At 42.2% G+C, this 12,925-nt stretch overlaps 1 protein-coding gene across 1 annotated transcript in view; it reads left to right on the forward strand.

The window, feature by feature from the left end:
- cpamd8 (C3 and PZP like alpha-2-macroglobulin domain containing 8) overlaps nt 1-12,925 on the forward strand; it is a 46,420-nt gene that overhangs the window by 5,682 nt on the left and 27,813 nt on the right. The window contains exons 7-24 of the mRNA XM_070832514.1: nt 344-398; nt 621-734; nt 1,071-1,155; nt 1,320-1,428; nt 1,666-1,893; nt 2,061-2,231; nt 2,352-2,480; nt 2,676-2,874; nt 3,188-3,354; nt 4,636-4,785; nt 5,158-5,319; nt 5,424-5,566; nt 6,359-6,421; nt 7,453-7,684; nt 9,724-9,877; nt 11,377-11,507; nt 11,706-11,757; nt 11,981-12,279. Coding sequence (XP_070688615.1) covers nt 344-398; nt 621-734; nt 1,071-1,155; nt 1,320-1,428; nt 1,666-1,893; nt 2,061-2,231; nt 2,352-2,480; nt 2,676-2,874; nt 3,188-3,354; nt 4,636-4,785; nt 5,158-5,319; nt 5,424-5,566; nt 6,359-6,421; nt 7,453-7,684; nt 9,724-9,877; nt 11,377-11,507; nt 11,706-11,757; nt 11,981-12,279 — 2,643 coding nt within the window. The remainder of the gene's footprint in view (nt 1-343; nt 399-620; nt 735-1,070; nt 1,156-1,319; nt 1,429-1,665; nt 1,894-2,060; nt 2,232-2,351; nt 2,481-2,675; nt 2,875-3,187; nt 3,355-4,635; nt 4,786-5,157; nt 5,320-5,423; nt 5,567-6,358; nt 6,422-7,452; nt 7,685-9,723; nt 9,878-11,376; nt 11,508-11,705; nt 11,758-11,980; nt 12,280-12,925) is intronic.

The following is a 12,925-nucleotide window of genomic DNA, read 5'->3' on the forward strand; positions in this document are numbered from 1 at the left end:
GGACAGTGGCAATTTTAGTTCCCAGCCTGGTCGGAGATTACAGAGCAGAAGTCAGAGAAGCTCACCTAGATAACAGGGTGCTCTTTGGATAAACAACATGAAAGGAATCACTTCTTCTCTTCTCTTCTCTTCTCAGATATTGAGATGGTTGTAGGGTAAATAGGCTAGCCATAACAGCTAGCCACAAGCATCAGTGTTTGGTTGACTACTCTCTTACTACTACTTGAGACAGGAACCAGGTCTCTGAGTCAAGTTCAGTTCAAAGACTGCTAGACTCAGCGATTACAGTATACACAGTTTAATGTGAAATGCATAATCTTAACGCTTGTTTCTGAACTTCTAGGATCCCAGAGGATCCAGGATGGTCCAGTGGAAAGGTCTAAAATCTATCTGCTGCGGTGAGCTACATCTGCAATGTATTTGTCCGTAGATTTAAATTTCACTGCAGCGTTTCTCTACGTATCATTCTTGCTGAAGTGATAGCGTGCCTACCGTTTTGGGCCTGTATTGTGATTTTAATTTAATTCACTATTCATACTATTTAAATGGACATTCAGTGCTGCACTACACTCAACGTATATGGTTAATTAAGGTGTTGACTAGATTTCTCTGTCCCATAGGGGTTGTGAACATGAGTTTCCCTCTGTCCGACCAGCCCGTGTTTGGAGAGTGGTTTATCTTTGTGGAGGTGCAGGGCCACACCTATAACAAGTCATTTGAAGTACAAAAATATGGTGAGGACCTGCACAACAGTTATTAGCATTTCTTATAAAGAGTAGTTGGTTTTTTTTTACATTTTTAGGCTCTTATAATTTCCCCACAGTTCTTTCTTGTGTTTTTATTTCTAGTAATGATGTGTTGATATTCCATTTTTATTTTAATGTCTTTAAAAGCTTTAAAAGCTCAATTTCTATAACACAAGACTGGAATGAGAGAAGTTAGAGAATAACATTACTGTATCACCTATGTATAGGAAGCCACTGATAAGGAGCACAAGACATGATATAACAAAAAATACACCCTGAAGTAGAAAATGTAACTGAAGTAATATTCTGTCACATCCCTCGCAGTGATGCCCAAGTTTGAGTTGGTGATTGATCCGCCACACTACATTCGTGATCTGAACTCATGCCAGCAAGCTGCTGTCAGGGCCAGGTAGGTCATTTAAAATTCAGTGTAGAACAGAGCACCGTCTATCAAATTGAGCCACCTGTAGTTTTTATATTAATTTCACAAAATATTCATTTTTCATTGCGTCTTGATTCACTGACCTTGGCTGCCTTGTAGATGTAGAGGTCTGACATGTCAATGTTGTACAGGTATACCTTTGGGAAACCAGTGACAGGGAAGCTGACAGTGAATATGACAGTGAATGGAGTGGGCTACTACCGCCATGAGATGGGCCATCCTGTGATTAAAACCATGGAGGTCAGCTTATTTATTCCCTGGTCAACAGATATCCTGATACTGTTTATGAGTTTATAAGTAAATTCGAGCCTGGTATTGAAAATATGGTTGTTGATTGTGTTGAATGTGTCTGAATTGTTACACTCAAAAATCCTATCATTATCATCCATTGTTCATAATTATTATTGTTAGTCATCCGAACACTAGAATTACTCTCTACACATTCACAATACCACATCACTCCTCTGCTGTTCTCAGATCAAAGGCTCTGCAAACTTCAGCCTGTGTGTCAAGGACATGATGCCCTTGGACGTAGCTGATCACTTCAGGGGAACTGTGAGCATTTGGGCGTCGGTGACCAGCATAGATGGAAGCAGGCAAACCACATTTGACGATTCAACACCCGTCCATAAACAGCTCATCGACATTAAGTACTCCAAGGACACACGCAAACAGTTCAAGCCTGGTCTGCCTTACAAAGGGAAGGTGAGATAGCAAAATTCAGCTTTTGGTATCGTTGTCACACAACTATACACGACTATGCACATACTACATATAGCCATGGATTAATGAGGCTGTTATTGGTTGATATTTAGCCTGCTGTCTGCTTTTTGTATTTTCCCACCTGCTCTGTGTTAACCCTCTTCCTGTAGATTGAGGTGACCTACCCTGATGGGAGCCCAGCTGACGGGGTGAGGGTCCGTGTCAAGGCAGAGCTGACCCCTAAAGACAATGTCTACACCAGCGAATTGATCTCCAAGGACGGCCAGGCCACCTTTGAGATCCCCTCCATCCCCACTGCTGCCCAGTATGTCTGGCTCGAGGTCAGTGGCTGTAGTAGGAGCAGTTTCTAGTCTTAGGTGATATAAACAGGATCAAATGAGGAGGTAATTTTAAGCAAATCTTTTGAAAACTTAGAACATTTTTTGTTTTGTATGCCATAGACCAAGGTAACATCCATTGATGGCAAGACAGTAGGAGACCAGTACCTGCCCAGCTACCTGTCTATCAGTAGCTGGTACTCTCCCAGCAGGTGTCACATCCAGATTCAGAGCCCCAGTGCCCCACTCAAGGTAAGTGCGGCGTACTTTTCTGTCTACATTCGCAGGCTAAATCATTTGAATGTGGACAGTTTATGTTCAGCATCACTGTTGTTGCATTGGGTTCTGTGTTTTGGATATTTTTTTACATAACTAATACATCAGTATGCTGTAGTATCACCAGTAACATGAAAATCTCACCGTATTTGCATCTTTCCATGTGCGTAGGTCGGCCAAGAAGCAGAAGTTGCTCTTAAATCCACCTGTCCCTGTAACTTCACGTTACACTACGAGGTGACATCTAGAGGGAACATCATCCTATCAGGAGAACAGCCAGCCAACCTGACGGCTTCACACAGAGGAAAAAGGGCAACGGTGACCTTTGATAAGAACATTCACACCACCCAGCTGCCTCCTTCTGCCACTGGTAAGTGTGTTTTTATCCCCTGGATTTTAATATATTAAAAATGTATAGAAAACCCTTGAAAAACTTATTCTTCAGTTCTTTTCGGAAGCCTGATATGTTTTTTTTTAGCGCCATGTGGTGGAAATTAAAATATTTTTTTTGTAGTTTCATCCTAGTAGCAGTAGGCAGGCCAACACTTTATTAGAACATCACAGAGGCGATTTTCCTGTCTGTTCTTTTGAGTGATACAGTGTCCTAGCATCTTTATCCCAGATGTCCTTAACATCAGAATACTGTATCACCCCCTTTGATGTCTCCCTGCCCGATGTTGCAGGCTCCTCCTCCCAGGCAGAGATGGACAGCTGTGTGTCATATCTGCGTTTCCCAGTTAGCCACAGCATGGCACCCCTCAGCCGTCTGCTGGTCTATTACGTGAGGGAGAACGGCGAAGGTGTCACAGACAGTCTGCAGGTCCCTATCCAGCCCGACTTTGAGAACCAGGTTTGCATTATCGTGAAACATTCCTTACCTTCTGCTGCACATTGGTTTACGCCACATAGAAGAGCTTTGTACCGATGTATGATTTATATCAGCTTTATTCACTACAACACAGTGAAAACAGAAGAGACAAAACTTCTCTTTACAAACTTTATCCAGAGAAAAGCATTTTATCTGTAATAACCTTTATGACCTCATATTAACACAGTTCCCTGCCCAAAACTGGTGTTGGATATAAAGTGTTCATTAGAAAAATAGTTTTATTATGTAATTAATAAGAACTTGACACAGTCTACATATACATCTTGGAGCTTAGTCCAAGAATCCACGCACCAGCTCTGTCTACAGTGTAATGTCTGTAAACAAACAGCTGTGTTGGCCTGGGAGAGCTCCCCAGTTCCTGCCTGCATTAGGTGGAGTTAACTCCCTGAAGTATTTACAGCTCCCTGGTATGCCATTACAACACTATGTGAGTGTGTGTGAGTGTGTGTGTGTTGGAGGAGGGGGCTGTGAGGGCATGATTAGACAGAGGCCATGCAGGCCGCAGGCAGATGAGTGGGGTCGTGACAGGAGAGGATGACAGGTTACAGAGTGGTGAAAGGAGGGCAGCGGAACCGATTAACGGGGCTAATTTGTGACTGCTCGCTGCTGAAAAATAGTTTTGATGTGTGAAAGTTTATGGCCGACTCTCACCATCCCTCCTTCTTTCAAAGCATGTCGTTTTCCACTCTGTCCTTATGTTTCTCACCACATGTTATTATTTAATGTTATAGGACTGATGGTCTTGGACTGTACATGATACAAAAATTGCTACTGAAGAACTATCAGGCAACACTGCCAACTAGTGCTGAAACATTTGGTCAATTGATTGGTAGATCAACCGTAAATGAATCCACTACAACTTCAATAATTGAGTAATGCCATTTATCTAGGAAAAAATGCAAATCATTGCTTCCAGCTTTTATTAAATGTGATGATTTATTTAATTTGTGTTGTATGGGTTTTGGAGTGGTAGTTAGACAAAACAAGCAATGTGAAAATGTCACCTTGGGCTCTGGAAAGTGGCATTTTTAGACTGTTTTTAGACTCAATATTTAAACAGTGGATTTAAAATCTGATCAGCAGATTTAGTAATTTGATTGTTAATTTCATCCCTACTGCCAACTACTGATGGAGGTTTAATGCACAACATGTTTGTTTAAAGAACTTGTATAAATGCATGCTGATCCATAGAAATCCTCATTATATGGTATCATCTGCTGAATTGTGCTTGTTGGTTTGTAGGTGTCTATTTCTCTGTCAACTAACGAGACCATGCCAGGGGACCCCGTTACCCTGCAGGTCCGGGGTGAAAAAGGCTCCTGTGTATGTGTGGCCACTGTGGATAAGAGCCTGTATCTACTAAAGCCTGACTTCCAGCTCAGTCCAGACAAGGTTGGTCCTTATATAGTTTATAGTGATATTTCACTAGCCTTATGTCCACCATACAATGTGGCTCAATCTTTTTTAAGTCTCACTGTTGTCTTTCTAAGTAAAAACGCTGGCGTTCAAGTGATGCAGCTTCAAACTGAAAATACTGCCTCATATATCCGTCCTATTTTACAGTTACTTCACATACATCGTTGCTTTGTCTAAACAGGAATAACATTATAAATGTAACTTGGAATATAGATAATAGAGCAGTGAATTTAAAGGGTAATGCCACAACTTTTGACCTTTTCTTTCTGGATATAACCTCACATGATATATAGTTGCATTTGTGTGTATAACTGTGTGTGTTTGCATGGATGTGTATCCTCGGTGTAGGTCTTCAAAGAGCTGGCAGATTTTGACGTTTCAGACGCCTTCGGCATTCCGAAAGATGACGGGCACTTCTGGTGGCCTGGGCTTTCGTCAAAGAGACGCAGGAGGTCCTCTGTGTTCCCATGGCACTGGGACATCACAAAGGACGCACGCTTCGCTTTTACAGTGAGAACACACACTTTGTTAAACGACCCACGGTGATGGTGAAGGGATGAAAAGAACAGTAATCGTAATGCGTATGCTTTTATTTCTCTGTATGTTTAACACAGGAAACAGGGCTGGTTGTGATGACAGATATGGTGAGTTTGAACCACCGGCAGAGTGGAGGCATGTACACAGACGAGGCCGTTCCCGCCTTCCAGCCGCACACCTCCACCTTAGTGGCTGCCATGCACTCTCGACACACAAACAGGTAAAGGATTTTAATAGAGAGGTCAAAGTCATTTTCTGGGGATGTGCTAACCACTCTGATCTCTGGGATGCCTAAAAAAGCAAGTATTGTCTATTATAACGGTGATTTGGTTCTTTAAAAAGTTTTCTTAACTAATACAGAAAGTTTAAACATTTGTTTATCTCAAAGTTAAAAAAAGAAAAAAAACAAATGGAGTCGGTTGGGATTTCGTGTGATTTTGTGGTGTGAACATAATGTAGAACAATAGATGAAAACCATGACCTTCCTGTGTTGGGATGGTCTCTCTAACTGTCGAGTGTCCCTGTCTTTGAATGTGTTGCTTTTTAATTTACTCTGACACTTATTCCACTCTCCTTAATGCTGGATTGCAGAAAAATGTACTGTGGCTGGACCACACACAGCTACAGATGGATGTACTTTTCTGAAAACAGCGAACATGAAAGCAAACCCATGAAAGAGCAAAAGTTACTTAATGCTCCCAGGAATGATATCCCAGTAAAACGCATATCGGTAAATGTCATGCCTGGGTTGAATAAGGTCTCCAAAATGAGTAATAGGCAAGGAATAGAAAAACATGACAAAAGAAATAAGTGTTGTTGGTTTGTCCATATTTTAGGTCTGTGTTCCTTAATGCCATGAATACTTCTCATTTTAGTGACGAACATTAAACACATGACGTGACTTAGCAAATGTCAGTGTGGAATTCAGAATAATACATTTTCCAATTATGGTGTTGTTTTATTGTGAGCAGCTGAAGCCTTTTATTGATGTCAGCTTGTGTTTTGGTTGCAGAGCAGAGAAGCGGAGGCGTACATTTTTCCCAGAGACTTGGGTGTGGCACTGCCTCAACATCAGGTACTTAAATCTTTATATAAATATTTCACTTGTGTGTGTGTTTATGTTACATGCCTGTGGCTAGAAGTATCAGGTGCACCAGATTGACTATACTTAAATGGGATTAAGTCACAATCTAAAGCATTTAGGAGAGCGGAGAAGTAGAGAGGAAATGTGAAAAGAGAGGAGAGGATCAAGCATACAAAAACCTGTAAGGATGAAACAGAGACAGAAGAAGAAAGGAGAGAAACGTTTGTGAGTGAAAGAGGAGATTAGAGTAGAAGTAGATGAGAAGAGGAAGGGAAAAGGGAAAAGGAGGTGTGACGAGGAGAATACAGAGAAGACGGGAAGCAAGGACGACAAAGGGGTGCTGGAAAGGATAGAATAAAGATGAGGGATGGTGGCGAGAAGAGAGGAATGAGAGAGGAAAGGTGCGAGTCGAGCCTGTATGTGAGAAGACTGATGTTCCATCACTCCGGCAGCGTCCAGCAGTTCCCCCTTCTGGGTGCGAATGTACCTCATTTAAATTGGGTGATCTTGGAACAGACGGTCGCTTTCTCGACAGCTCCTTCCATTCATTTTCAGCCAATATAAATGAACTGCCCATAGATTTCCATATGCTTGATTCCTTTGGATGAGACTTCAACTCTGCCTAATTTCCTGTCAAGTGCAAAGCTCTGATTTCCCTTAAAAGTCTATTAAAGTGGATTTTGGGCAACTTTGATCAAGAGTAAGGGCGTACATGCAGTTTTTCAAGTTTATTATGTCCTGTGACTGTTTGCCAAGACTAACATTAAATATGTGTTGCCAATAATGATCTCAGCCCGTTTCATTGAAAGAAACAGATCTGGTCAACACCTGACTGTCCCTCATACCTATCCATTTTAAAGTGTTTACTGTAGTTTCACTGGTGCAGGTGTTGGTGTTGACACAGGTGGTGTGCCTTTTTTATTGCTTGTGTTGTATAAAACTCATGAAAGGATGCTAAAATATTTTTACTTCACTGTCCAATTAAGTTTGCCACTCAAGTTCTCAGCATGTGTCACTTGCAGCTCTGAAACCGGGGAAGCTGAGCTGCGATTGGATGTGCCGGATTCAATCACCACATGGGTGACAGAAGCTATTGGCCTGTCAGAGGAAAAGGGGCTGGGCTTAGCAAAGAGAGCGGAGCTTCGTACCTTCAAGCCCTTCTTTGTTGACTTCACGTTGCCTTACAGCTTAATCAGGGGGGAGCAGACCAAAGTTCCTCTAACGGTCTACAACTACCTGCCAACCTGCGCTGAGGTAATGAATGATGAATGAGAGGGCATATGGACAGGAAACTACTTACTTTTCCACAGATCAGCACATGTGTAATAAGGCTCATCAGCAGTTGCCTTCACACAGCACAAACTTCATACTTATTATCTCAGCCACATTTCCGAAGGTGGAAAGGATACCACGTCTTTTCAGGGACACGGTTTAGTGAACTGTACTCATGCTTTGCATGTTTTTGCCCGTAACCTACAAATTTGTGCATTTTAGATTACTGTCAGCCAACAGATGGTTTGATATAATCAGTGCAATGATTTCCAGGGTATCTGGAGCGGTGACACAGACAGATCACACTCATTAGATACAGAGCGAGCACAATACCACCGTGAAAGCACTAAGAGACCATGATGGATATCCATTTTCCACAAGATGCCAAAACCTTTTCATTAAGCCGTCAGCTAAGCAGCGTTGAGTCTGATTTTAGTTGGTCTGCTCAGCTTCAGTCATCTCAGACTGTGTTATGGACTGAGATGTATTGGCATTTCTTTGAGCTGTGTTCACCAAATCAAATCTTTCCCTATCTTACAGTATTAAAAACACACACAATAAATAAACAATCATATAATAAATCTTGCAGCACCCTTAGCCCGTCGTCAAGGCAGCTCAGGGTGCAGCTGCACCCAGTTTGGATGGCAGATTAATCAATAATTATTAAATTTTCTGCCACTTATATGTGTCTACATCATGTTAATTTGAGGAATAACTGATATATACTGCTGAATAATGCAATGTAATAATAAGTAATTCTAGGCCGTATTGTCCCTACTGGTTTTCCATCATGCTTTCATACTTTTTTTCAAATTGCATTCTGTGTGGTATTAAAAAGGTCTTAAAAAGTCATTAATTGTATAACCTCTGGGTGGACAGCGTTTACATGTGTTACTGGCCAAGATCCTCACTGTCAAGTGAAATATGAAGTCAGCGGACTTTGTATGTATCAGAGACATTCTGCACCTTCCCAAGACCAAAAGTGAGAGAAAGCTTCAACAAGGAAATTGACAATTCAAAATTATCAGAAACAAAAAGGGGCAAAAATATTTCTCTGATATCAATGACCTGTTAAGTCGAGTGTAATGACATGAGAAGTAGGAATGTCGAGTCAGTCGTTTTATATAGCCCAGTATTACAAACTAGTTTTGGGGGGTTTAGAGATTGAAATATACACCACAGGCTTTATCCTCAGTTTCAGATAAAGTGTTTGAAGTGAAGACTGTGGATCACAGAGAAGACACAAAGCAGCCTCCAGGTGCTGGAAACCAACCTAAAAAAACACGATGTGCTTATAGGTGATGGGCTAAAACAGGCAAACCACTGTGAAGGATCATGAGGTTTTTTGCTTCTGTATTTAGCAGAAGCTGTGTCAAAACAGTGTGATAAACGACAGCAGGTTTAGGTAAGCAGGCCCTGGAGTAATGAGGGATGGGAAATGGTGGCCAAAGGAAGCACAGGTTTGTAATGTGAAGATATGAGATTAGCCCAGAAGTATGTTTTAGTGCTCACGTTGAATAGCCCTCTAAGCTCTGTCTTGGCCTTAAATGGGACCATCCTGCGCTCCACACAGATGACATCATGATTTTTGCAGATGAGCCTGTTAAATGGCCTGTGCGTGTGCTGCCCTGATGTCATATTAGGCGAATATGCAAACCAGAGTAGCCCTTTCTTTGATGTCCACCCCAGCAACATGTGATTCTTATATTTTCTACTTAGTTATTTACAACTTATGGCATGTGGATACAGAGCAGTTAAAAGATCCCTCTACATTACTGAACGCTCTGTGAAAATTGGACAATGAGTGCAACTTAATCCTTCAGGGAGCTTCAGAAGCATGAGTCAGTCAGCATGGAAAATTCACTATGTGATTTAAAAATTCTCCCTCGCTTTCAGAGCTTTGAGGAGAACATGCTATATGAGGGAGGGGCGTACCGACCGAAATGATGTCATTGTGGTCTGTCAGAGGAGATCGATTGCCTCTGATTTGTCTCCTCCTCTCCTCTCCTCTCCTCTCCCAGGTTCACGTTAAGGTCTCAGTTCCGAAAGGCATAAAGTTTGTCGGCCACCCTGGAAAGCATCACCTCACCAGGAAGAAGTGTGTTGCTCCTGGAGAGGCGACACCTACATCCATTGTGTTGTCTTTCACTGAACTGGGGTCTGCAAACATCACAGGTACTACGGAATAAATCAAAATAATAACAATAACTATATCAAGCACGTACGCGGATTCTTGATTTCTCGATCAGCTATTAGTATTTTATAATTTTAGATGTTTTTGTAAATTTTTTATTTTATTATTATAGATTATGTACATTATTTTGATCCTAAAAGATTTTTCCATCAGGAGAAATGCACATTTTCTCATAATGTCATGGTGCTACCATGATTTCAGGTAAGTTGATCAGATATCAGACATTTCATTACCTGAGAAATTAATTTTCTCCTTGCGAGCAATTTCACAAGTGAGTAAAATAGATAACAGAAACAGTATGATTGTAAAATTTAACAACAAAGGAACTTAAAGATTTCTGTTACTTACTGTATTACGGTACTAATTTAGGATCAGCTGTTTTTATGTCCCACAATTCATGTCACGTGATCAGAAAGGAGGCACACTCTTCTTTGTTTTGAAAGTATTTTGGTGCTCATGTAAATAATACAGATTAGATTGTGCTGGGTCATGGAAATAGAGCTATTTGAATTCTAAAGTGGCAAGGCATTTAAAAAAAAACCACAGCAGCCTTTCACCAGGACGTCAGTGCTCTCAGTGTGATGCCTTACAAAAAGGCAAGCCTTTGACTTAAGAGAGCTCCGCTGGCCAAGGAGCTGAGCTGTGTGTGATCTGGTCACCCACCCAGAGTTACAAACAGTCCCCTCCAGAGTGCATGTGTGAACAAAGCAGGCCAGCAGTGGGGGAGCAACCAGAGCTGTGCTGTGACACTCAGTGGCATGTTGATGAGTTTGCAGGTCACTGGCGGTCAATGGGCCCCCCATGGCCCCACTCCTAGTCCTCTGGCCCCTTGTGTTTCCCTCTCAGTACACACACACAAAGAGACGCCACTGGCACAGGGCCACATTTCCAATGTGCTCCCCAGCAAGAGAACTGGGAGTCCTCTTACAGACATGTTTGTCCTGAGTAACGTATGTTGATGTCCACAAATGGCATTAGAGATATGGCCTTATATGGGTATTATGTTCTTTACTTCACAGTTACTTTTTGATTTTTTTCCCCCCAAATCGCTTCACAATTTGCCTACATTAGTAAGATAAAGATATTTCATTAAGTCCTGCCATTAAGAGTGACTCATGAATACTTCAATAGGGATGAACCTCTATGTGTAGAAAATTGTCAAAGGTCAAACAATATTTCCCAGTAGTCACAATCTCAATTTCAAGTTTCACACCTACCAAGCAACTCTTTACAGACAGATTTAAAGGGCTTTGGCAGACAGGACACATGAGCTATTTAGCAATCAGGACATGCTTGTCCTCCCACACCCCCAGTGCTCCCAGCCCTCACATTGGCATTTTATACTGCATATAGATGTGGACAGTAACTCAAACATAAATGTTGTCCTCTGGTTGGATAAACCCTTGTGGCTGTGGCTGTGACTGTGCGGTGACATAACTGAGAAAGGGAAAGCTGATTCTGTTCTCTGCTGCCCTGATAGCTCGTGCTATTGCCTACAACGAGCCAAGCTGCTGTTCAGACGGTCTCCAGTCAAGCAAAACTGCCAACGACGTGGATGAAAGAAGGACCCCAATTGGCATGGACTTTGTCCGCAGGACTGTCCAGGTGGAGGTAGGAGAACTGATGTTGATAAATGTTACTCGATAGAGCCTTGCATAGCCTTATATATTATGTTTATTCAACATTAAGTTAGAACTTGTTGAGAATCTCTGTTGGAACCTTTTTTATTTTTTAATTCAACCTTCTTTTACTCGTTTCTTTCTCATCCCTGTGTCCCCCGTTCTCCCTCTCTCTCACTCTCCTTTGTAGCCTGAAGGCCTGCCCAGAGAATATACCTACAGTGTCTTCTTCTGTCCCAATGGTCAGTGCAGATATGCTTTCCTGATATCATATGATTTTAAATCATTTTTCAGGCAACCAATGAGAGATCATAGTTTTTCTGCTGTACAATCAACATGTATAAGTTGATTTATACATAAACACCTACAGTGGTGCACTGTCAATACTTATAATGATTTGAATCAATAATTTTACTTGATAGTTTCTCCAAAGTGCCTGAGTGTATCTAACATTTCCATTCTCAGAGAGAATCCACATTTCCACCCCCAACAAGTATGAATATCAGTATGTGAAAAAGCCTGCCAAGATGAACCAGTTCCAGGTGGCAGTGAAGACCCACAACGATGCCCACTTTGCCCTCTCTGCCAGCCCCCATGACAGTGCAGAGATGCTGGAGATAGTACTTGGGGGAAGGCAAAACACTCGCTCCTGGATCTCCTTGGGCAAGATGGGCGAGCCCCTGGTCAGTGCTTCCACACCAGGCATCCTCTCCTGGGACGAGTTCCGCAGCTTCTGGATCAGCTGGAAGGGAGGCATGGTACAGGTAAGGAGATTAAGGAAGATAATATTGTTCTGCAATACAGTCTTATGCTTTGGATATACATCTTCCTTTCCCAGTTCTGAGCTCCAGTGGGTCAGTGGTTGGATGAATAAATGTATTGGTTTAGATCAAATGTTCAGCAGGTGAGCACATAGATCGAGGAAATATCCTGCACCGACAAGTGCAACAAATTTGTGTTCAGATCATGAGTGGATGCTCAGACACAAAGAGAAGAGAGTGAAAAAGACCCAGCAGGCCATGGGGTCTGTGTGTTAGGAGGACTGGCGCCACTTTTACTGGCATGCCTTCCTGTAAGGTCACGCTTAACGGGCTGATGTCACTGAGGACACTCAGTGATCCATGGCCTGGTGCTCGCATGGCACCCTCTGGCTGGCACACTGATCCCCAGCCCCAGCATTATCCACGGACCATTCACCAAAGGCAGCAGTTAAAAGCCTGCATATTACAGCCCAATAGGATTCGTTTATTTTTCGGGGGGACGGTGGCATTTTGAGGTTGGATGACCTGTGCGACTCGGCTTTGCATGGTCTATGGCTTAATGTGATTATGCAATAAAACTCTAGTACCAGAGAGGAAATGTGCTCTATGTGGGACTGTTTGTATGTTTGTGTTTGTGACTGTGTGTGTG

The sequence above is a fragment of the Pempheris klunzingeri genome, chromosome 6, assembly GCF_042242105.1.
Source record: "Pempheris klunzingeri isolate RE-2024b chromosome 6, fPemKlu1.hap1, whole genome shotgun sequence".
NCBI classification, from domain to species: domain Eukaryota; kingdom Metazoa; phylum Chordata; class Actinopteri; order Acropomatiformes; family Pempheridae; genus Pempheris; species Pempheris klunzingeri.